Source organism: Herpailurus yagouaroundi, unplaced genomic scaffold, assembly GCF_014898765.1.
Source record: "Herpailurus yagouaroundi ecotype Mexico unplaced genomic scaffold, PumYag 196, whole genome shotgun sequence".
NCBI lineage: Eukaryota > Metazoa > Chordata > Mammalia > Carnivora > Felidae > Herpailurus > Herpailurus yagouaroundi.
In genome coordinates, this window is record NW_024412427.1 from 477,115 (window position 1) to 500,661 (window position 23,547).

The following is a 23,547-nucleotide window of genomic DNA, read 5'->3' on the forward strand; positions in this document are numbered from 1 at the left end:
GGCAGAGAGAGAGAGAGAATGAATCCCAGGCAGACACAGGACTGGATCTCATGAACTGTGAGATCACGACCTGAGCCAAACTCAAGAGTCGGACTGTTAACTGACTTAGCCACCCATGCGCCCCTTAAAGTCCTTTTTTCTAAAATATGATCCTGTTGCCAGTATGTGCTTGCATCATTTGGGGATTATGAGTTAGGCAGCCAGTGAGTACTATGTGTAGAGAAGGTGATTCCCCAAATCATTTTAATCTCACCAATTGTCCCCTTTTCTGTAAGGAGCCAGATAGTAAATATTTTAGGCTTTGTGGCTCTTTGTTCCTCACAACTATACAGCTATTCAGCACTGTTGTATTAATGAAATAGCCATAGGCAATATGTGGCTGTGACCCTGAAATTTGAATTTCATATGATTTGTGTGTTTCATGAACTCTAGTAACCCTTCAGGATTTTTCCACCATTTGCAAATGGCAAGTAACCCTTGTAGGCAATATGAGAGTAGGTGGTACGCTAGATTTGGCCCATGGGTCCTTTTGCTAACCTCTGTTACAGACCTAGTTAGAAGAAACTCTTGAGTCCGTTTCCCCATTTTACAGGGGGCAAAATTGAGGTCTCTGTGGAGAGTGCAGGGAGGCGCCTGTGCCCACAGCTAGATCCTGAGTCTACTTCCATTTTCTTTTCATTGCACCCTACTGCCCTCTGCTGTCAGCAGCGACAATAGCGTTTGGTACAAGGAGAGGTGGAATATTTACTGAAATGCCCCACAGGGAGGGTATCATTGAGATGAGATTTTGATTTATCCAAAATAGCGTTAAAAAAAAAAAAAAAAGATCGTCATAGGATAGAAAAGTCGTATTAGTTTTAGCAATAAAAATTTTGTAGCCAGCAACATAAAAGCTACACACTGAAATAAGTTATTAACTAAAACTTTTATGGGAGTTTAGAAACCTTCCTTTTGTATCGTGGGCGTGTGGAGGAACTCAGTCAGGTGTCTGTAATCTACAGAACTTGATTTAGTTTTCTCAGGAGTACTTTGCTCAGCCAGAAGCCTTTTGCCCATGGTGTCCTGGTTATGGATCAAAGCGGTTTATATTCTCAGTGATTGTCCTGCTTCCCCCTTGATCTAGACGTCCTGGCCTAAATCAATGCCTTTGGCAATATTTGCTTGCAGGACCTCGACGTTAGCCATGAATATGTATTCAGCTACGAGTTATAGCGGCCGGGGGTTGTCAGCACCCTCTGAACGAACAGTCCTTTGGTTTTGTAGCTGCACTAGGGGTTACTGTTTAGGGAGAAGGGAAAACGTATTTGGATACTCCTTTTGTCATAACAGTACATCCTTGTCATACAATACTTGTTATTTATAAAACTAAAGTCACACATCATTCCACCTCCCGGTCAGCCCTTGGATACTTGTTTCCAGGACTTTAAATTTTTTTTTTTCTTGGTGCAAAAAAGGTGATTTTTATTAAAGCATGGGGACAGGACGCGCGGGCAGGAAGAGCTGCTTTCCAGGACTTTTTTCTATGTTGGTTTAGGAGTCATACTATTAAGTTGAAAACAGATATTTCTAGGGATCAGGCAGGTATGGAGACGAGCAAGACTGAGAAGTGTGGTCACTGGGCTGAACAACACAGAGCAGAAATAATAACACTCTTCCTGATGACACACGGGTTGGTGCTTGTATGTACCTCCCCCAGCGGTCCTTACTCTTCTGATGCGAACTCCTTACACCCCACTAACAGACCACCACCTGACCTGTCAGAATGCTCTTGAGGAATGCCTTTCCTGAAGGGCCCTGGGGGCCTTCCTGCTGGTTCTTGCCAAGTGGGAATGTGGGCTCTGTTGCCTTATTCTCATGGTTCAAGAGAAGCCTCAGATACTTTTTTAAATGTGGACTGCCCCAACTTTTACATATATTGGCTCGTTTGCAGTATCTGTTGTAGACAGTTTTGAGATTTTTTTTCTTTCTTTTTCTCCTTCTTCTTTTTTAATGTTTTATTTAAAAAAAAAATTTCTTTTTTTTTTTTAACGTTTATTTGTTTTTGAGACAGAGACAGAGCATGAACGGGGGAGGGTCAGGGAGAGAGGGAGACACAGAATCCGAAACAGGGTCCTGAGCGGTCAGCACAGAGCCTGACGCGGGGCTCGAACCCACGGACTGTGAGATCATGACCTGAGCCGAAGTCGGGCGCTCAACCGACAGCCACCCAGGCGCCCCATGTTTTGTTTATTTTTGAGAGAGCACGAGCAGGGGAGCGGCGGAGAGAGAGGAGACAGAGGATCCGAAGCAGGCTCTGTGCCGACAGCAGCGAGCCCGATGTGGGCTTGGACTCACGGACCATGAGATCATGACCTGAGCTGAAGTCAGATGCTCAACTGACTGAGCCATCTGGGCGCCCCCCCACTTTTTAAGTCAGCTCTCCGCCCACTGTGGGCCTTGAACCTACAACCCCAAGATCAAGCGTCTCATGTTCCACCGATAGCGCCATCTGGGCACCTGAGGTTTTGTTTTTTGTTTTTTGTTTTTTTTTTTTAAGCTTAACCTTGTGTTCTGAGTATTTTTCATGTCACATAGTCCTTCAAAATAGGAGTTTCTGTCCTGTTGTAGACTGCCCAGTGATGCTCTGCCGTGTGGCTCATCTGTGCAAGCCACCAGGAGTTGTGCAAGCTACTGCCCTTTGAAGATGGAGGTTGTTTCCGAAGCTTTATAAGTAGAGGAAGTTTGGCGTTGAATCACTAGCTCCTCTGCCTCTGCCCCTCCAGAGTGCCGGGGTGCGTGGGAGGGAGGGGGCATTTTTTGCTAATTTAATTCTAAGACTCCTGTTTCATGGAGTCAGAATAGCACTTAGCACAGGCCAGGATCCTATAAATGTAGATAATAAATGATGGGTTTTGGTCCGCACTCGTGAATGGTACATCAAAGTATAAAATCTGATTGAATTATTTGTGACTTCAAAGGCGATTAGTTCTTCCTTTGAGCAAGATTTACGGCTTTACAAAAGGATTTGCATCCGTGTCAAAGCTTAATCGAAACGAGCGTTTCCAAATGTCTTTTTGCTTTTGAAAATGTCGAGCATGATTTAAAATCGAGTTTCTCGATCTCTGCCCTGCTGGCTTGGGCTGGACGATGGTCTGGTTGGGCCTCCCATGCACTCACTTCAGGGTATATAATATATAGCATCACGCCTGCCTCCGCTCGCTTCATGCCCGTAGCACGCCCCTGCCCAGAGTGAGGGCAGCTGAAAGTGTCTTCAGGCACCGCCACGTTGCCCCTGGGGGCGTAGTTGCCCCTCCAGTTTCTGTTGAGAACCCGTGCTTTGGACTTTTAGCACTGAGAGCAAAGTTCTGATGCTTCATGTTCAGGTTTGAAGCTCTTCAATATATTACATCGCATTTTGTGTCCTTTTTTTCCCTGAATGTAAACTGTTGCTTTCAAATTTTAATATTGTGTAATGAATAGCACATAATCATACCCCGAGAGGTAACAAGGGTTACGAATTGGGTGTTCCTGGGTGCCTGAGGGGCTCAGTCGGTCAAGCGTCTGACTTCGGCTCAGGTCATGATTTTGTGGCTCGTGAGTTTGAGCCCCACATTGGGCTCTGTGCTGACAGCTCGGGGCCTGGAGCCTGTTTCAGATTCTCTGTCTCCCTCTCTCTCTTCTGCCCATCCCCTGTTCATGGTCACTTGCTCGCTCTCTGTCTCTCTCAAAAAAAGAAAAAAAACAACCCACAGACCAATTGGGTGTTCCTTCGGGTTTTTTTAAACTTTTAGTTTTTTAACATTTATGTATTTATTTTGAGAGAGAGGGCGTGTGTGTGTGTACACGCGCGCGTGCGCGCACGTGCGCACGTGCATGCACACGTGAGCAGGGGAGAGAGGCAAACGGAGAAAGAGAAGAATCTTCAGCAGGCTCCATGGTCAGTGTGGAGCCAGACATGGGGCTCGATCCCATGACCCTGGGATCATGATGTGAGCCAAAATCAGGAGTCTGACACTCAACCCACTGAGCCACCCATGTGCCCCCTCCTTTTTTTTCAATTTGAGAGAGAGAGAGAGAGAGTGTGTGTGTGTGTGTGTGTGTGTGTGTGTGTGTGCGTGCGCAGGGGAGGGGCAGAGAGAGGCGGAGAGACAGAATCCCAAGCAGTCTCCACGCTCAGTGAGGAATCCTGTGTCAGGGCTCGAACCCACGAACCTGGGACCATGACTTGAATTCAAGTCAAGGTTTTTAAATGTATAAATCCCATTGATAATTGCCATCGTAATGTTCTGTGGTCGAATGGATCACACTAAGCCTTCTGCTCCTTTCGAGGGAGGATTCTTTCCTTGACACCTTTCTGCTTGTCCATATAGTTGTAGTTGTCAGTCATCTGCACGTGCAGATGACAGAAATGATTGGGGGCATGTGAATGAAGGCATTTGGGAAACATCTCTTTATTTATTTATTTATTTATTTATTTATTTATTTTTTTCAACGTTTATTTATTTTGGGGACAGAGAGAGACAGAGCATGAACGGGGGAGGGGCAGAGAGAGAGGGAGACACAGAATCGGAAGCAGGCTCCAGGCTCCGAGCCATCAGCCCAGAGCCCGACGCGGGGCTTGAACTCACAGACCGCGAGATCGTGACCTGGCTGAAGTCGGACACTTAACCCACTGCGCCACCCAGGTGCCCCATCTGATTTGTTTTCTTAATGCACATTTTATGTATGGACATCTCTGCTAGCTTTCTAATTCCCAAAATTGTGGGTGTTTTTGGCTGGCCTGCTGATTCACATTTTTGTCCCGGTGGCCATATACAAAGCCAGAGTTCATGTTTTCGAGAACATATCCATTGAAACTCACTGGAGTCTGAGAATTCCAAAATCCCCGCCCCCTTCATTTACATTTATCTGTATTAAGAAATATATTTTTACACCTGTTTTAAAGATTTTTCCCCCACAACAGAAACCACAGTAGAGGTAGTTTTAAACGGGCAAGATGACCCATCATCTAAATAACTCTAGTTGACTTTTTTTTTTTTAACGTTGGTGACCCTACATGGTTAAAATTAACATAAAACACAACCTAGCAGTATTAAAGCAGTGTAAACGGATGTAAAAAAGGTCATTTGTTTTCTCCTACATCCCGAAACTTTGTCCTCGTTATGCCTCTCTTATACTCTGTGGAGTATGCTACTACCAAAAATATGTATACACTCATTTGAAGCTATGCGTGTGTTTTCGATAAACATTTACACATATTGTGGGCACTTCTGTACGCACTTGATTTTTACCTCTCTCTTTCCCACACACACGTACCTGCGGGGACCAGTCCTTGTCAGATTGTGCAGATCCGTGTCATTCTTTTTTGGGGTGTATGGTATTAATTAATTCACTTATCTAGTCTTCAGTTAACAGACATTTACACGCCATCTCCTTTTTGCTGTCATAAATACTGTTGCAGTGAACCTTCTGGTGTGCATACGGTGTCTGGGGCACATGACACGTATATCTAGGGGGTGAACTCAGCATTGGACCTTACCGTCCGTGTGATTTATAAATTTAATTTTGGGTAATTTCAGCATCACCTAATTGCTGTGCTAAAAAGGTTTTACGATTCCAGTGAGTATTCCCCTTCCCTCAACACTAGGTGTTATTTTTTGAAACAAGGTAATCACGTATGCGAAAAAGATGTAGGGTGGAGATAAATGTATCCACGTCTATCTTTATCCATCTGTATCTGTATCTCTCACATGTTTATTGACCATTTGTACCCTCCCCCCCATGCTCATTTATGTGTTTCTGTTGGATTGTTAATCATTCTTTTAGCATACCTTGTTTTTAGTAGCTGTATAATATCGAGAGTATTTAAACAGAAACGGCTGTCTTTTTATGAAGAAGGTTTTCTTTCGTTGCTCTTATTGTTTCTTTATTGCTTATCCTGACCTCTGTGGTGAGAAGAGAAATGGAAACCTCATTCTTCAGTTAATGATCTGATGTATTTGCTCATTCTGTAAATTTCTCGGACACCGGGCGGCATCCCAAGGTGCCTGGCAGGGACCCTGCTGTCCTGGAGCTGATGTGCTCACGGCAAAGGGGAGATGGTAAAAAGAGGCACTTGGCCCCCTTGGATGAGGCCAGCAGGGGAAGGGCTTTGAGGGTGGTGTTGGAGGGTTACCAGCCAGTATGATCGGGGTGGGGGTGGGGGCCTTTCCTGGGGAATTCTTGGAGTGTCAAGGCTTGAGTTAGGAGCGGATTTGATCTTAGAGGAACAGCACAAAGGTCGTGTGGCTGGAGATTCCTGAATGAGGAAAGGAAAGGTCGCATGTGTGGTTGGATTTTATTCTGGGGGATAGGACACCTCTAGGATAGTTTTATTTATTTATTTATTTATTTATTTATTTATTTATTTATAAGGTTTTAATTTTAAGTATCTACACCCAAATGTGGGGGCTTGAGCTTACAAGCCTGAGATCAAGAGGCATGTGCTCTATTGAGTGAGCCAGCCAGTTACCCTGCCTCTGGATGGTTTTAGATGGAGCCGTGGTTTGTGTACCTGGCTGCGGTGTGGAGGGTGGCCCAGGATAGGGGTGCTGTGGCAGGAGGTGGGGGGCCCATGGGAGCTCTTACAGGCTCTTGGTGGGAAATGATAGGCACGGGCAGTATTTATCAGCCATTTTTTTCTTTCTCATCCCATAAGGAGCCATTTTAGACATTCCCTAACCCCCTCCCCCCCAACAGTCTCCTGTGAATTTTTTCCTTAATGGAGATGAAATTCACATGACCTAAAATTAACCATTTGAAAGCGAACATCTCCATTACTCCAAAATAAAATCCCGTGAAGTAATTAAGCACTCCTCTACTCCCTGGCCACCGACCCCTCGTGACCGTCAGTCTGCACATGACTTGTATGGATTTGCCTGCTCTGGGTATTACATTTAATCCAAATCATACAAAATGTGGCTTTCGTGTCGGCTCCTTTCACAGAGCGTATGTTTTCAGTGAATGATGCAGCATGCATCAGACCTTCATTCCTTTTTATGGCTCAGTAAACGTTCCACCGAGGACTCCAGAGTTTGTCTATCCGTCGATGGACGTTCAGATTGTTTCCACCTTTGAACCGTGGTGAATAGTGCTGCGATGAACGTTGGTGTAGCAAGATTTGAGTACCGCTTTTCAGTTCTTTTGGGTTTATACCTAGGAAGGGACCCTCATGAAATTTCAAAGTACTGTATTTCTTTTTATGTACTGCATGTGTCTGTGTTTTATACATAAAAAGAGTAAGAGAGTTTTTCACCCCCCGGTCTCCATCCCCACTACTATCAGCCTAATGCACACATTCTCAAAGGTGGTTCTGGAGAACAGGGGGGTGAAAAACTCTCTTACTCTTTTTATGTATAAAACACAGACACATGCAGTACATAAAAAGAGTAAGAGAGTTTTTCACCCCCCTGTTCTCCAGAACCACCTTTGAGAATGTGTGCATTAGGCTGATAGTAGTGGGGATGGAGACCGGGGGGAGCTTGGGGGTATATTTTGGACGCGGTGTGCAGGGAGGGGCCTGGCTGAAGAGTGGGGTAAATTGGGGCAGGAGAACAAGGGAGGAATTAGGGCAGTTTAGACGTGTTTGGCCTTGAACATCTAGGTGAGTGGTCATAGCGTTAACTGGTATGGGGAGGTCGAGGCAGGTACATAGTGTTTCACAAACTGGGGAGGGGGGACGTGTGGCACTCCGGGGTGGACAGGGGCCATCGTGTTCCCCAAGGAGAGTTCTGCGTGTTGGAACCCAGGGTTGCTAGGTGACCCCATGCTGTCCCTTCTCTGATTACAGGAAGCATTTTAGTCCCAGATGTCTGTGAGGGGGTCCCTGCCCTTTGCTGGCTGCATGGAGAGTGAACCAGACTCGTACCCGTGGGGAGCCAGTGTTCTCCAAACACCTTTATTCTTGCCATATCCTGGTGCTATGTTTAAATTAAAAAATTTAGAACATAGTTCTTAAACCTTCAATACTTATGTTTTATTAACAGGGGAAACTTTATGTGCCTGTGAAATTAAAGACTTGTTTTTCCCGTTATGTTTTAACTACAGAATTGCAAAAATAACGACTTTGCCTGTGTTCTTGCTAAGTTTCCCTGTAGGGACCACAAGGGGGCAGGGCTCTGTGAGACTGCCTGCTGGCTTCCCTTTCCTCCTTTTTTTTTTTTTTTTAAATTTAAAATATTGATTTGATAGAGAGCAGGTGCGAGCGAGCCTGCGTGAGCAGGTGAGGGACCGAGAGAAAGAGAAAATCCCAAGCAGGCTCTGCACTGTCAGCACAGAGCCTGATGCGAAGCTCTAACTCACGACCCTCGAGATCACGACCTGACCTGGAATCAGGAGTTGGACGCTTAACCAGTTGAGCCCCCCCCCAGGCGCCCATCCTTCCTTCCTTTTTTAACATGAGCTGTTATGAAGCAGGGAAATGCGGACCCACGTTTTTACTTCCGCCTACCCTTTTGGGTCAGACTTTCTTGACAAAGTTCCTCGCAGTCTACGCAGTACCTTGACTGGTGTAAGACCCTTCCTGCTACCCCTGTTTGCTGGTTCACGTGAGAGAATACATTAGAGAGGCACTGGTCTTTAGTCCTCGCAGAGAATATAGGACACTGATGTTTTCAGCCCCTGCAAATCTCTTTTGGAAGGAAGCAGATAGAATACGAGTGAACGAAAAATAAAATCCGACTACTAAAGATTTTATCGGTAATACTTAAATCTTTGGAAATGCCTTTATCTTTGGTGATTCTTATTGTGTGTGTGTGTGTGTGTGTGTACCAAGCACTCTAATTCTGCTGGTTGTTACGGTACCTGGTTACAGGAACAGTGGTAGTGACAGTAAATTGAAGCTCTCATTTGAGAGAGTGTTGTGTGCCCAGGGCCGGACATTTGTTCATCCTTACAGTGAAACTAAGTTAATTAGCATTAAAAAAAACCACCACCAACAAAACTTGATTCTCAAAATAATGTGGAGCATCGATGGAGCATTTGCTAAGGACCACTTGACGTGGATTAGCTCCGATGAGGTTCCCCACAGGCACACCTGTTTCATCCCTTTGTGAATTGATCCACCTCTGCTCTGGAGGTGTTTGGAGCCAAAGATTATTTGTCTCGGTGGTGGGGCAGGGGCGAGCAGCATCCTTGGTCTGCACCTATTAGATGTTGGTAGCACCCTCCCCTGCCCTAGTTGTGACAGCCAAAATTGTCTGCAGACATCGCCCAGCGTGCCCTGCCTGGATGGCAAAATCACTCCTGGCTGCCTGGCATCTGGGTGGGCTCCGTCAGTTAACCGTCTGACTCTTGATCTCAGCTCAGGTCTTGGTCTCAAGGTTGTGAGTTCAAGCCCCATGTTGGGCTCCACGCTGGCCGTGAAGCCTACCTAATTAAAAAAAAAAATCACTCCCGGCTGAGAACTGCTGGTTTAGGTGGTTGAAGCCAACGGCCTCGAGGTTAACGGGGAAATAGGAAGCGATGTTATACTAATAGCAAATAATAATATAGTGCTTCTCTGATGCCAGCCGCTGTTTTGATGATTAACGTGCTAGATCCTTACAACTTGATGAGGTGGGTGCTTTTTACCAGTCCTTTCGTATTTTATTATCAGTGTCTCTCTTTGAGGCTACCAGGAAAGGAGATTCACGGAGCTCAGGGACCGTGCCCAAGGACGCCCATCAAGTCAGCTGCCAAGGTGGACTTCACACCTGGGGTCTGGCTCTCGCTGCGTGCCTGCCTCCATCCTCCCTGTGTCTAGTCTTTCCCCCTCTATCCATTAAAGGTAGCTTTGGTAGGTCCTTGCACTAGAGCCGAGGGAGCCCTGCATACCGACTGGCTGAGTTTCACCCATTGGATCCTCACTTTGACTCTACCCCCATATGGCGGGTGAGGAAACTGACGTGACCATCTGCCAGCGTGAGCACTGTTTGAAGTCCCCGGGACGTCCTGATTCGTAACGCCGTTGCCATCGACAACTTTCCCTTAAGGATCAGATCACGGCAGAGTCCGTGTTTTCCTGTCCATCGGAGCAGGGCTGGCCATTATGTTGTCTCTAGGAGCTCTGTAACAGACAGGACAGTCCCCATAATGGCAGGCTGTGTAGGCAAAGGGGCAGGATCTCCAGGACGCACAGCGCATCTGAACACTCTTGTGTTGTTATGTGGTTTGCTTTCTGTCCTGCCCACATTCAATGGATGAGGCTTAGGGGAGCAGTATGGAGGTAGCTTTAAGGTATTTAAAATAAAAAAAAGGTTTATTTTTAAAAAATTTGTTTTAATGTTTTTTTTTTTGTTTTTTTTTTTTTTGAGAAGAGAGATCGAGAGCGAGTGGGGGAGGGGCAGAGGCAGAGGCAGAGGGAGAGGGAGGGGGAGACACAGACTCCAAAGCAGGCTCCAGGCTTAGAGCTGTCAGCACAGAGCCCGACCTGGGGCTCCAACCCATGATATGTGAGATCATGATCTGAGGCGAAGTCAGATGCTTAACCGACTGAGCCACCCAGGCACCCTATGGTGTTTTTAAAAGACTCGGGCTTAGGTATGATTTTCTGTCCTCCTGTAAAAGTTTGGAACATAGTAAGGAGGGAGATCATTGACCAGTGACGCCCTCGCTCCATCTGGTGCTGAGTTTGGCTTCATTCTGCATCACGGAACCTTTGAAATGGGAAGCCAGAGATCTCCCAAGGGGTCGACTTGGCCCACGGCAGGTGCATTGGCTGTGCGAGCCAGCTCCCACATCTCCTATAAACGGATGGCATGCCATTTGTAAGCCTGGCTCCGGTCTCTGCATCTGGACTGTGCTGGGGGCCGCTGTAATCGCTATTTATTTTGAGATTTACACCCGTGAATGGGCCAAACCAATTTCAGTGGCAGCTTAGCCGATTTGTCTTAGAGCTTTGTGCTTAATAGAATGACTGGGGAGGCCTCCTTCCTTCACGGCTTAACATTGGGTTAAAGCCTGTGCTTGACATAAATGGCCGACCCTTCCTGCTGCGCCCCATCTGGGCACTTCTGGGGGCCTTGTTGAAAGCAGATACAATTTCTCCCCTCTCCCCCGACAAACAAGTTTTATTTGTTTATTCATTTGTAAATCTGTCTTTTAACAATGAACATCCTTTTTCAGCTTCACCAGCCTCTGCCAAGACGGGACAAGCAGGGAGTTTGTCCGGCAGCCCGAAAACCTTCTCTCCTCAAGCGTCCACGCCCATCACGACGAAAACGGACAAAACGTCTACCACTGGAAGCATCCTGAATCTTAACTTGGGTCAGTGGGGAGTTGTGGGAGCCTCTTTCTGTGGCATCTATGCATATTTTTGCAAGTTGTGATGTCCTCTTTTGGGTGTGGTTCTTGAGCTCTGAACAAAACCTCTCTCTGCGCAAAATATTAAAAAGGTATAGGGGACAAAGATGAAGGGAGAACGGTAAAAGGAGCAAGTAAGCGATTTCCTGGGGCTGGTTGATATGCAGAGTTGTTTTATCTTGACGGACCTTAGGCCAGTGTTTACAACGTTTTCTGGTTTTTACAAGAGTAACCCAGTTCTCGTGCAGGTGTGTGTGTGAGTGTATGTATATACATTTAAGGTTTTATACATGCACACACTTGATGCAAGTCGAGCTTTATGAATCAATATTTACCTTTCCTTTGTGCAATATATTCTGATATATCGTTTCCTTAATTTTCCTTTTCTAATTAAAAAAAAATGCCCATCTTTATCCCTGACTTAGTAGGGTCCCCCCTCCCCCCATTGCAGTTCTGTCAGTTGTTTCAAGAGCACTGCCTTCGGGCAGAGTCTTTAGCAAAAATTGGCACCAGAAATGCTAAATACCCAACCACGAAGTCATTTCATTGATTCGTTCCGTCAGGATTCTTGATTTTTATTGAGCATCTATTACACGCTGCGTGCTGTTTTAGACCCAGGGCAGAGGGTGGTGAGCAAGGGCCCTGCTCTTGTACCGAGCTGGGTTCTAGAAAGTGAGAGACAATAAATGGTAAGGAGAGAGATACCTAGAATGGCGGTGGTCTGGAAGAGGCAGCGTTGAGGGAAGGCCTCTTGAGAGGTGGTATGTGTTTATGTGTGTGTGCCGTTATTTATTTATTTGGAAATGTTTACTTATTTTTGAGACAGTGTGAGCAGGGGAGGGGCAGAAAGAGAGGGAGACAGAGAATCCCCTGCAGAGCTCAGGAGTCATGAGACTGTGACCTGAGCCTAAACCAAGAGTCAGACTGAGTTACCTAGGAGAGGTGGTATTTAAGCCTCGATTTGCATGACAAGAAAAACCAGCCTTGCCCATATTGGGAGGAGGAACAAAAAATTAGGGCCTTAGGGGTCAGGGATGTTGTAGGAATGGCAGGGAGGCCCAGGTGGCCTGTCCCAGTGGGTGAGGGGAAGAAGGTGAGGAGATGAGGTCCCGGAGCACTGGGACCCTGTGGACCCCGCAGACCCTGGTGTGGAGCCCTTTGAGCAGAGGAGGGATGGGAACTGAGCACTTTAGAAGGACCTCTCTGGGTGCTGTGTGGAGAATAGCCTATGTCAGGTGGTCCTCCCCAGAGATGGTTCCCTCACTCCCCTCCAGGGGACACTGGGCAATGTCTGGTTGTCACAGCTGGGGGTGGGGCTCGAGTATACAGGGTTTTAGGAAGAGGGGGACAGCCACCTGTGCAGAACGATGCTCGCACGTGAACCCCTAGCCCCTGGTGGCCAGGACCCTCCAGGTTCGTCTTGTCCTGCAATGCCATTTCAGGCGGAGAAACTAAGGTCTGGAGAGGAGGTTCCAGGTGCCCAGGACTGCAGGGTTCCAGGTGCCAGGCAGGTGGCGGGACTGGAGCAAGCCTGTGTCTGCAGGGAGGCCAGAGCCTGGCCCGCCCTGGCTCACCTGTTAGCACGGACTGCATGTGGTACAGCGGTCAGGGCCGTGGCTGGTGGGGACTCCTCACTCGAATGAAAGGGGACCCATTTGCTACTTTGGAATGTTCACAGAGCTTGCTTTCTCACGCCCTCCTTCCTCCTCCACACTCCGAAAAGGAACACTGTGCTGGGGCGTTCTCACTGTGTCCTCTCTGCCCGTCGTGAGTGGCGAGAATAGCTCCTTCTCTGAACCAGGTGGTCTTGAGTGTCCTCATGACGCGGTGGGTCTTTCCGCTTGGCTTACCCACGGCGGCAGTGAGAGATTTCTCCCTGTCTTGCGTTCTGGTGGGTGGGCATGGTGGAGCCTGAGAGGCTGCCCTGTACAGAAGACCCCGCCCCCCCCACCCCCCATGCCCCCCATCTCCTTCTGTGCTGGGACACGTGTTTTGTCAGTGGGAACCAAGGCATTGGGGATGTGGGCGTTTTATGAGCTGCGGGTTCAATTACCTAACGGGGAGAGGATCAGAGAGGGACTGGTGAAGTGTGAAATCAGATGGTGGAGGGAAATACTAAATAATCCTCGAGAGGTTGTCCAGGGATGGGGCAGGTGCTTTATATGGGCTTTTTTGGGTCTGGCATCCCTGCAACTACTCTTGAGCAGACAGAAAATGAGACAGTGCTCGGGAGGATGATGACATTATGGTATCTAACCAAATGGCATTTCGTTTAAAAAAAAAAAAAAAAAAAAAGCAGGGCCGCCTGGGTGGCTCAGTCGGTTGAACATCCGACTTCGGCTCAGGTCGTGATCTCACGGTCCGTGGGTTTGAGCCCCGCGTCGGGCTCTGTGCTGACAGCTCAGAGCCTGGAGCCTGCTTCCGATTCTGTGTCTCCCTCTCTCTCTGCCCCTCCCCCGTTCATGCTCAGTCTCTCTCTGTCTCAAAAATAAATAAACATTAAAAAAATTAAAAAAAAAAAGAGCAAAATTAGAGAAATGGCAAACAGGTGAGTGATTGTGGGGTTTGAGGTGGGGGAGGGCTTGATTCCAAATCACAGAGGGATTCTTTGGCAGAGGACGTGGCTCTGCATTCTGATGGTGGTTACACCTATCTGGGAGGTGTTAAAACACCCAGAACTGTTATTGTCCGCCCCTCCCCAAGTTTTACTCTCTGAAATCTAAAAACTATTAAAAAAACGACAGCAACTTTCAAGGTAGATGATAGCCCCATTTCAAAGATAGTGGACACTGGGGCACAGAGAAGCAAAGTCCTCTACCCAGCATCACGTAAGATTCGTGGTCAGGTTTGGCCTGCGGGCTCAGGCCTGTCTGCCTCGTAGTTTGTGCCTTCAGCCAAAATATGTGAACGGACACACTGCAAGACGGAGCCGTGTTTTGATGTTGGAGGGACCCTCGACACTGCGCTTGTCACGCTGTTTGATAAATTGGCCTAGCTGTAGGGGCGAGGGGGTAAGGTGAAGATTTCGAACGGGCAGCGCCGTGGAGGACAGAGTGCCTTTCTGACGGATGCAGCTCCCACAAGTTGAACCTGGGTTGTCAGACTCTCAATTTCCAAGAAAAATGCAAATCCACTTTTGTGTATGAACTCTCCTCGTTTTTGGAAGTTGCCAATGAATTGCATTAAAAATAAAAACTCTGGGGCGCCTGGGTGGCTCAGTTGGTTAAGTGTCCGACTTCAGCTCAGGTCATGATATTGCAGTTCGTGGGTTCGAGTCCTGCATCGGGCTCTGTGCTGACAGCTCAGAGCCTGGAGCCTGCTTCGGATTCTGTGACTCCCTCTCTCTCTCTGCCTCTGCCCTGCTCAGGCTCTGTCTCTCTCTCTTTCAAATATAAATAAGTGTTAAAAAATACAAAAAAATAATAAAAATAAAAATAACTCTAGTTGGCCAAAACACATAAATCCAACCCAAAGTACAAAAACCAGCCATCGGTCATCAGTTGGATACTTAACTATTCAAATTAATTTTGGTGCATGACAGAGGGGAAGGCTTCCCTCAGAGACTTCTCACCCGACTTGCTAATGCACAGGCCCCTCGTTTGCTCTCTCGTTTGCTGTCTTGGGCCTTCTCTCTGCTGTAAAGCAAGGAGCTGAAGCCTGGTGGATTGTTATAGTCCCTTTCTTTGACCGTATGAGAAATAAGTCCTAAATAAGCATGAGAGGAGGAAGGAAGGCCTGATTCTTTTCTTCTTCTAGACTCCTGTTTGCTTCTCTGGGAATCCCGTCTCCTCTTGTCGCACAGGGTGTTTGCTCTGGGCTGAACAAACACAGCGGTTCAGCAGTCCTGTTTGTGACACAAATGTGCCTGGATGCTCTGTTAGAGACGCTGACAGCAATGGGAACTTGTCAGACCCGGAGCGTTTCTGCTTGTTTATTCCTCCGCTGTCGCTGATGGGAGGCCTCCTTTCTGTCTCTGTGTCAAGTGATACCTTGAAGTCAGGCATCCTTTGAGAGTATGGATACAGAGCTGGGGGCTGAGGCTTCCTGCATGTTGCCTTTTTTTTTTTTTTCTTCTTTCTTTCTTTTTTTTTTTTTTTTTTATTTTTTTTTTTCAACGTTTTTTATTTATTTTTGGGACAGAGAGAGACAGAGCATGAACGGGGGAGGGGCAGAGAGAGAGGGAGACACAGAATCGGAAACAGGCTCCAGGCTCCGAGCCATCAGCCCAGAGCCTGACGCGGGGCTCGAACTCACGGACTGCGAGATCGTGACCTGGCTGAAGTCGGACGCTTAACCGACTGCGCCACCCAGGCGCCTCATTTTTTTTCTTCTTTCTAAAACAGTGGATGAGATGAAGAATGTCTCTTCTTGGCTTTTGATGGATGAGAGAACTTTTGCCAGGTCTCTGGTCTGGATGGTATTGTTCCCTGGAAGGAGCCGCCATTTTGTGGCTCCTGGAATTCCAGCTTTTGAACAGAGAAAATCGAGTTCTTTTTCATTGAAGATGAAACTGTGTTTTGCTTGTACAGAGTTAATTTTGTTGTTATAAGTAGTGCATGCATGTGGTGAGAAATTTCGAAAGACCAAAGGATGTTCAATGAAAAGCCAACCTGTCTGTAACCACCTGTCTGTCCCTTCTGACAGGTGACCACGGTTACCTCATTTTAGTCTTCTTGGGGAGTTCTATGTTATATACCAGGGATTTTCAACCTGATTTCTATTCCCCAAGGGGACATGTGGCACTGCCTGGAGACATTTTTTTTTTTTTTTTTTTTTACATTTACTTATTTTGAGGGTGAGCATGCGGGAACTGGGGAAGAGCAGAGAGAGAGGGAGAGAGAATCCCAAGCAGGCCCTACACGGTCAGCACAGAGCTGGATGCGGGGCTCGAGCTTGCAAACAATGAGATCATGATCTGACTTGGAACTCAAGAGTTGGACGCTTAACCAACTGAACCACCCAGGCACCCCTGGAGACTTTTTTTTTTTTTTTAAGCTTTTATCTTTAAGTAATCTCTATGCCCAATGTGGGGCTCGAACCCACGACCCTGAGATCAAAAGCCCCACGCTCCACCAGCTGAGCCAGCCAGACGCCCCTAGAAACATTTTTATTGTCACAACGGGGATGTGGGTGCTGCTGGCAATGGAGGCCAGGGATGTACTAATCATCCTACAAGGTGCAGGACAGCCCCCAGCCCCCCTCCTCCAGCCCCCACAACAAAGACTTATCCAGCCCCAAATATCACTAGCGCCAACGTTGAGAACCCCCAAGAACACATATATTTGTATCTGTGTTCCCTTTCCGTCTTTTCTCCCCACACCAATGCGGGTATCTTTTACTGGTTGTCACCGTCTTTGTCATTAAACAGGCTGGCTTTTCCACATCAGCACATAAAGATCTCTCGTTGTTTTTTAGCGGTTGTATTTTATTCTATTTCAAGGTGAACTGTTAATTTATTTACCCAGGCGCCTTATTTATCGACTCTAGGTTGTTTTGCTGTTGCCAACAGCTGAAATGAAGACCCTTTTACCCATGTGGGAGTATAGCCATAGGATGAATTCCTAGACGCAGAATCTTGGGTCAGAGGCCACGTGCAGTTGACATTTTGAGAGATGTTGCCAAATTGCCCTGCAAAGAGGTGGTTCTGATTTATGCTTCCTCCAGAAATGTAAGATCGTGTCTTTCTCCAGCGTTGGTGTTTCTTCTTCCTGGTTTCCATTTATAGCCGAAGCTGTCTTCGTATCAGCCAGAAAGTTCAAAATGTTGGCAGCAAAGGTGGATTCTGAAGATATTCCCGATATAGAAGGGCAGGGGGGGAAGAAATCCTGATAAGCGACTATCCGCTAAATGAGAAAGAAAAGCTCTCCTCTTCTCCCTGTGGAGGAGAAGAAAGTCAAAATGTGGTTGAAAATTTGAGAACGATAATTGGATGTGGCTCAACTCCTGAAGGTCTGATCCCAGGACCCCCCCCCGGCTTCGGGTGGTTTCTTGTTAGGAGCCACATTACCTCAGCTTATTGACTGGAGAAACCTGAACTGTAAAATAACGTGCTGTACTGTTTCTTCATTCCTCTTAATTATGAGAATTTCCGAGTCCAGTCTTTTAAAGGCTAAAGTTAAGAGATTGCATTTACTGTAGACACAGCCACACACACACACACACGATTATTCTGATGAGTTTGTAGGTCTCTTTCTATGAATCCTAAGGTTTAGAAAAGTGATACTGTTAACACAAAGGTTAAGGCAAATCAGAAGGAATTTTCTTTACTCACAGAGAAGATTGGTCTGGGGCGCCTGGTTGAGTGTCGGATTCTTGATTTTGGCTCAGATCCCACATGTCAGGCTCCCTCTTATCAGCGTGGAGCCTACTTGGGATTCTCTCTCTGCCCCTCTTACATGGTCTTGCGTGCTCTCTCTCTCAAAATAAATGAATTTTTTTTTTTCAACGTTTATTTATTTTTGGGACAGAGAGAGACAGAGCATGAACGGGGGAGGGGCAGAGAGAGAGGGAGACACAGAATCGGAAACAGGCTCCAGGCTCTGAGCCATCAGCCCAGAGCCCGACGCGGGGCTCGAACTCACGGACCGCGAGATCGTGACCTGGCTGAAGTCGGACGCTTAACTGACTGCGCCACCCAGGCGCCCCAAAATAAATGAATATTAAAAAGAAGACTGATGCAGCAGTTCTCAGTATTAGCGGCCAGTTAGAATCATCTTTTTTTTTTTTTTAATTACAAAAAAATTTTTGTTTAATGTTTATTTTTGAGAGACGGAGCACGAGTAGAGGAGGGGCAGAGAGAGAGGCACAGAGTCCAAAGCAGGCTCCTAGCCATCAGCACTGAGCCCAACGTGGGGTGGGGCTTGAACCCATGAACTGTGAGATCATGACCTGAGCCAAAGTTGGATGTTTAACCGACTGAGCCACCCAGCTGCTCCCCCCCATTTAAAAAATCTTAATATTTAAAACAAACAAAAAAACCAAAAAAATAAAATCTTAATATTTTTTTAAGTAGGCTCTATGCCCAATGTGGGGCTTGAACTCATGACCCTGAGATCAAGAGCTACATGCTCTGCTGACTGAGCCAGCCAAGGCGCCCCATCTGGGGTATTTTTTTTTTTTTTTGTAATGTTTATTTATTTTTAAAAGAAAGAGGTCATGAGCAGGGGAGGTGCAGAGAGAAAGGGGGACAGAGGATCAGAAGTGAGCTCTGTGCTGACAGCAACCAGCCGGATATGGGGCTCGGACCCCACGATCTGCACGAGATCATGACCTGGGCTGAAATCAGACGCTTAGTGGAGTGAACCATCCAGGTGCCCCTCTCTGGGTTATTTTTAAACGGCCAGTGTCCAGGCCTTCCCCCAGGCTAGTTAATTCACATTTTCAGGGAGGGGGACCGAGACGTTAGGATTTTTTTGTTTAAAGCTCTGTTGATTTCAGTTTGCAGCCAAGATTATGAGTTGGTGCGCTACAGATGGAAATGGCAAACGTTCAGGCCTTGGACCAAATCTGGCCCCCTACTTGTTTTTGTAAATAAAGTGTTATTAGAACACAGTGTCATCAATTTGCACATATTGTTTATGGTCACTTTGGTAGCAGAGGCTGTATGGCCTGCAGAGCCCAATTTGCTCTCTGACAGCAAAAGTTTGCTCGCTTCTGGTGTAGTAGATGGTGTTTTTTGTTTTCGTTTTGTTGTTGTTGTTGTTGTTGTTTTTTTGTTTGTTTTTGTTTTTTGTTTTTTGTTTTTTTTTTTTGGTAACTGCTGTGTCGAGTGTTCATTGAGGACACTGATGGAAAGTATTTTTGTGAGTTAATTTCTTTTACAACTTCATACTCGAAAAGCTGCCTTTTCCCTTAGGAGCCCAGTATCCTTTCTCATTTCTGAAAGTGGAAGTTATGAGACCGGCTTCCTATCCTTTACTGTTGAAATCCCTAAGTCGTTCTCATGGTGCTTGTTCTTGAATTGGATCTTTTTTCTTTCTCTGTTTCCTTGGTCGTCCTCCTTTGTTTTATTGTTGTCATTATTAGTCTCTGTTCTCTCTGTAAGGTGCATCTCCAGTAAATTTGCAGGAATATTCTTCCCTTGCTCCGAAATACCCCGTGCCTTCACCCCATCTTCCCTGTGCGCATCTCCAGTCCTGCACAAAGAAATGCACACGGATGCTCACACACGTGTATGCACACGCTCACAGGTGGATATGTTTTTAGAGCCTTAGAGCCTTTCTCGTAGGACAACGATGGTATCTGAGGGCTGCCCTGAGTGTGTTTTGGGGAAAGGGCCCTTCCTAATCCTAATCTCCCCTTGGTGGTGACCTCATTTCGGTGGTAAAATTAAGTCGGAGCAGTCTGTCGCTCTCGTGAGCTGTGAGAGGGTTGCGAGGGGTTCAGGGGAGGCTGCCTACCTCTGCTGACTTGAACAGATCTCTGGGTGTGCAGGGTCGAGGGACTGCCCCGTTCCTGCGTGACAGGGAAGGTGTGTGGGTCATGTTGGAAAATGGATACGAGCAGTGAGTGAAGGTTTTGAGCAGTCCTTGTGGTCCAGCCCTCAGACTACACACCGGGCTTCTCTCACAGCCTGGTGGGCATAGATGTGTTGGGGTGGGGACAGCAGGGGGTGGAGGAAGCCTGAGAGTGAGCTCATAGGTGGTGGCAACGGGCTCGGAGGTGGCCTCTCGTCTTTGCCCTTGATAGATGTTACGTGGTTTTCTGGGATTGGCCAGGGCAGGGCATATGCTCTGCATTCTGTGCCTAGGGTCAGTTGGAGAGGCAGGGGGATGCCAGGGGTGGCAGGCAGGTGGCAGCTAGTGACCCCTGCCTGTGAAGTCTCCTTGCTTCCTGGGCCTGTGCAGCCGCCTTCATTTTGTCCCTTTCTTCCGTTTTGGGGGACGCTGGAGGAGGTGGGGCGAAAGGAATGTAAGCAATGCAAACTTACAGACCCTTGGAATCTGGTCCAGTTGGTCATGTAAGGAGCCCATGGCGGAAGCGGGGATGGTGGCCAGACCCTTGGCCTTGAGTCCTCCATCGGAGACCTTTGCCTGGGATTAGGGTGAGGAACTTGGGCCGTATCTGAGCCAGAAGACAGAGGTTTAGTATCCAGGGCTGATCTGTTCACCTGTCTTCAGATGGATGTCTGAGCCACAAAGGAGCACAGCAGCTTGGCCGTAAGGTCTGCCTGTCTGACATTTACCCCACTTTTCTGGCTAATGAGCAGCAAAGTCTCCGTGGTAAATGAGGAAGCCGGACCCCCAGTTATGTGTATGTGTGCTCTGGGGGGACGGGGGCAGGGAGGCAGCACTCAGCGTCTGTTGGTTACAAGTCCTCTCGGATGTGGGCCTGGAGTTAAAAGCACACTCTGGCCAGATGCAGTGTGACTTTATCTGTTGACGCGGAGATTGACCGTATTACTGTAACCTTTGGCTTTCAGGATCCCTAATGACGCGGAGTTCGGCAGACAACCGTCTGGCTGGGGTTGTGCGTTTCAAACATTGAAAGCCACCCAGGCGACCGTTCAGCAGACACGGGTGTTGGCAGGCTATTACCAGCCCACCGTTGAGCAGATGATGTGGGGGCAAGGGTTTTGGGGTTTCTCTCTCCGCCATGCTCTCCCATCGTGTGTGTGCGAGAAGGAAGCTAAGTGAGGAGTGTTGCGTGTTCTTCCGTCCAGTGCGTGTCTGATGAGGGTGCGACCCTGTCTTCCAGATCGAAGCAAGGCCGAGATGGACCTAAAGGAGCTGAGTGAGTCGGTCCAGCAGCAGACGGCGCCCGTCCCCCTCCTCTCGCCCAAGCGGCAGATCCGCAGCAGGTTCCAGCTAAATCTCGACAAGACCATAGAGAGCTGCAAAGCACAATTAGGTACGTCCTTTGGTTTGCGCTCGCATCGTCACTGTGGTCGCCGTCGTCACCGTTAACTCTTTGTAGGGTCGCCGCCCGGATGAAGCCAGCATTGGATCCCGGCTGCTGTAGGGCAGCACTGAGCGTGCGACTCAGATACAGTTCCCCCAACGGCGGAGCCTCTCGGATTGGCTCGTCACTTGTTCACAAGGGTTCTTTGACATCCACCCAGTTTATTCTCTGGTGGTGGTAGCCTGCAGCCTCGAGGTGCAGGTGGTAGGGAAATTTGAAAGCGGAAGGGTCTTCCTGAGTTTGCCCCCACGCTCGCTGTCTGCACACGTCAGTGGCTCACCGTCCAGTCCAGTTCGTCCCACAAACAACCGACACAAACCCTTCTGCCGCAGACCGGGCCCTCCCCACCTGGCACACGCATCCTGCTTCTGTACCTGTTGCCTGCCTTCCTCTTCCCCGTGCTGCCTGCCTTCACACCGCCTACCTGAATTCTTTCCCTAAGGCTGAGCTCAGGCATCCCCTCCTCCAGGAAGTCTCCTCTGACTGCCCTCCCTCCCTATCTGCCCCCTCCTGTGGCACTTTATTGCTGGGGAACATCAGTGGTCACTTTGTGTGGGGGTGTCCCTCTACACCGGAAGCTAGACTGGAAGCTCCTTGAGGGCAGGGAGGTTGTCTCATAAGCATTTACGTTCTCCAAGGTACTTGGTCTTGTGTACATAGTAGGTGCTCTGGAATGTTTGTGGACTAAGTAAACAAAAGCAGGAGGGTGTTGGTGAAGAAGTAGGGGATGGCTGGCCTCAGGAGAGAGAGCCCCGCTAGGGTGAGGTTGAGAGTGTCTGTGGGTGCTCTGGACCTTAGAATGACTAAGCTGTGGTTAGGAGTCATCCAGAAGGGCCAGAGGAGGAATGGTTGTAATTTTGCAGGCCATTTAAGTATCTGCTTTGGGTCCTTCCATGCAGCTGGGCTGACTCCTTGATTTATTATTCATGTTAATAAGAATTTTAATATTTCTGTTTACTGACTGTTTCCTGCATACCTTGCACTGTACCACACACGGTGCATAGATTGCCCTGACAGGTGGGTCGATACCATTTTCGATCCCATTTTGCAGATGAAGAAACTGAGGCTCAGAGTGGTAGGTCCCTAGTTCAGGGTCACCAGGTGAATAAAGGCACAAGAGCAGGGTTTGAACTCGTGTCTTTTGGGCTCTGGTATGCAAGCTTTCCTTATCACATTTGTGGTCACACTTGTCCTCATATCTGACCGTATCTGACCTCGTATCTGGCTACAGTAGCATGAGCCTTAGGACCCAGAAGTTAAGACCAGATCTGAGTTTTTGGCTTTTGGCTTCTCCTGTTTTTGATGGAGCCCTGACGGAGGCAGATCTACTTCTGAGATGAGTCTGCTGGTGTCTGGTGCCCTGGGCTGCTCGTGGCTTTTGTCTGTTTGCGAGTTTCCTTTCTGTGTCTGGGTCTCAATGGTGACCCCACTCACGGTGACTGTTGTCCCAGAACGAAGGCGGTACAGATTTGAGTTTTCCTCTTTTCAAAATTTTAAGATACGCTATCATTAACCTGTGGCCGGACGACGCTCCTTACTGGGAGCAAGACACGTCAGTGGGTTGAGTGGAACATGCTTTCGCCCACTTTTGTTTGTGTCTGTGAAACACCCTCTGGTCTGCCATTTTGCATTTTGATAGAGACGTGGAAGCGTGTGACTTTGGTCTTGACTCCGCTGTCCATGCGGCAGTGACTAGGGTGGGGCAGCCGGGTCACCTGGCGATGGTGCGTCCCTGCCGGAAGGGGCCGGTGGCTTCGTGGCTCCAGCCGGTTGCTGCCTCGCAGGCCTGTGACCCAGAGCGGCCAGATCTTGCGTTTTCTTCCACACAAGCCTGCTGCCTTGATTTCTGTGTGAAATTTCCTGGTTTGTGAATTGGGCAACACGTTCTAAGTGAGAAACAAACAAACGACAAAATAGCCGCTGGGCCAAACCATGGCCCCCTAAGTAAAACGTGTGCCGGCCAGATGCGGCTTGTAGGCTGTGAGCTGGCGACCTCTGCCTCAAGGCTTTGGTTTATTTCTTTGAGCTCTGGACTCAAAGCGACGAGGACTTGAATGCTTTGGGAATTGGTGGCAAGAGAGCTGGTGCTCCGTCAGGAGTGCCCAGGGTTCCGGCCTTGCCTCTGCCTTGGTTTTCTTTGGGCCTTAGGGTAAGTGATTTCTCTGGGCCTCTGTTTTCTAATCTGTAAAGTGGATCCATTTTAACAGCTCATCTCCTTTGTTCCCCACCCCTCCCAGTCTCCACGGCCCGGTTAGTTATCGGTGTCGCAAGGACGCAGCTCCGGATAAATTTAAAATTTATGTTGTCTGGTCCCTTGTCATCTTCGAGTGTCAGTAACCGAAACCCTCT

At 47.9% G+C, this 23,547-nt stretch overlaps 1 protein-coding gene and 1 non-coding gene across 27 annotated transcripts in view; one reads left to right on the plus strand and one right to left on the minus strand.

Moving 5' to 3' along the window:
- ZMYND8 (zinc finger MYND-type containing 8) overlaps positions 1 to 23,547 on the plus strand; it is a 125,718-nt gene that overhangs the window by 70,436 nt on the left and 31,735 nt on the right. For all 26 annotated transcript variants that reach the window (XM_040446837.1, XM_040446840.1, XM_040446836.1 and 23 more), the window contains 2 exons: positions 11,122 to 11,262; positions 20,995 to 21,147. In XM_040446837.1, the coding sequence (XP_040302771.1) occupies positions 11,122 to 11,262; positions 20,995 to 21,147 (294 nt within the window). The remainder of the gene's footprint in view (positions 1 to 11,121; positions 11,263 to 20,994; positions 21,148 to 23,547) is intronic.
- TRNAK-UUU (transfer RNA lysine (anticodon UUU)) lies at positions 16,317 to 16,389 on the minus strand. The gene has a single exon. It is a non-coding gene; the product is annotated as a tRNA-Lys (tRNA).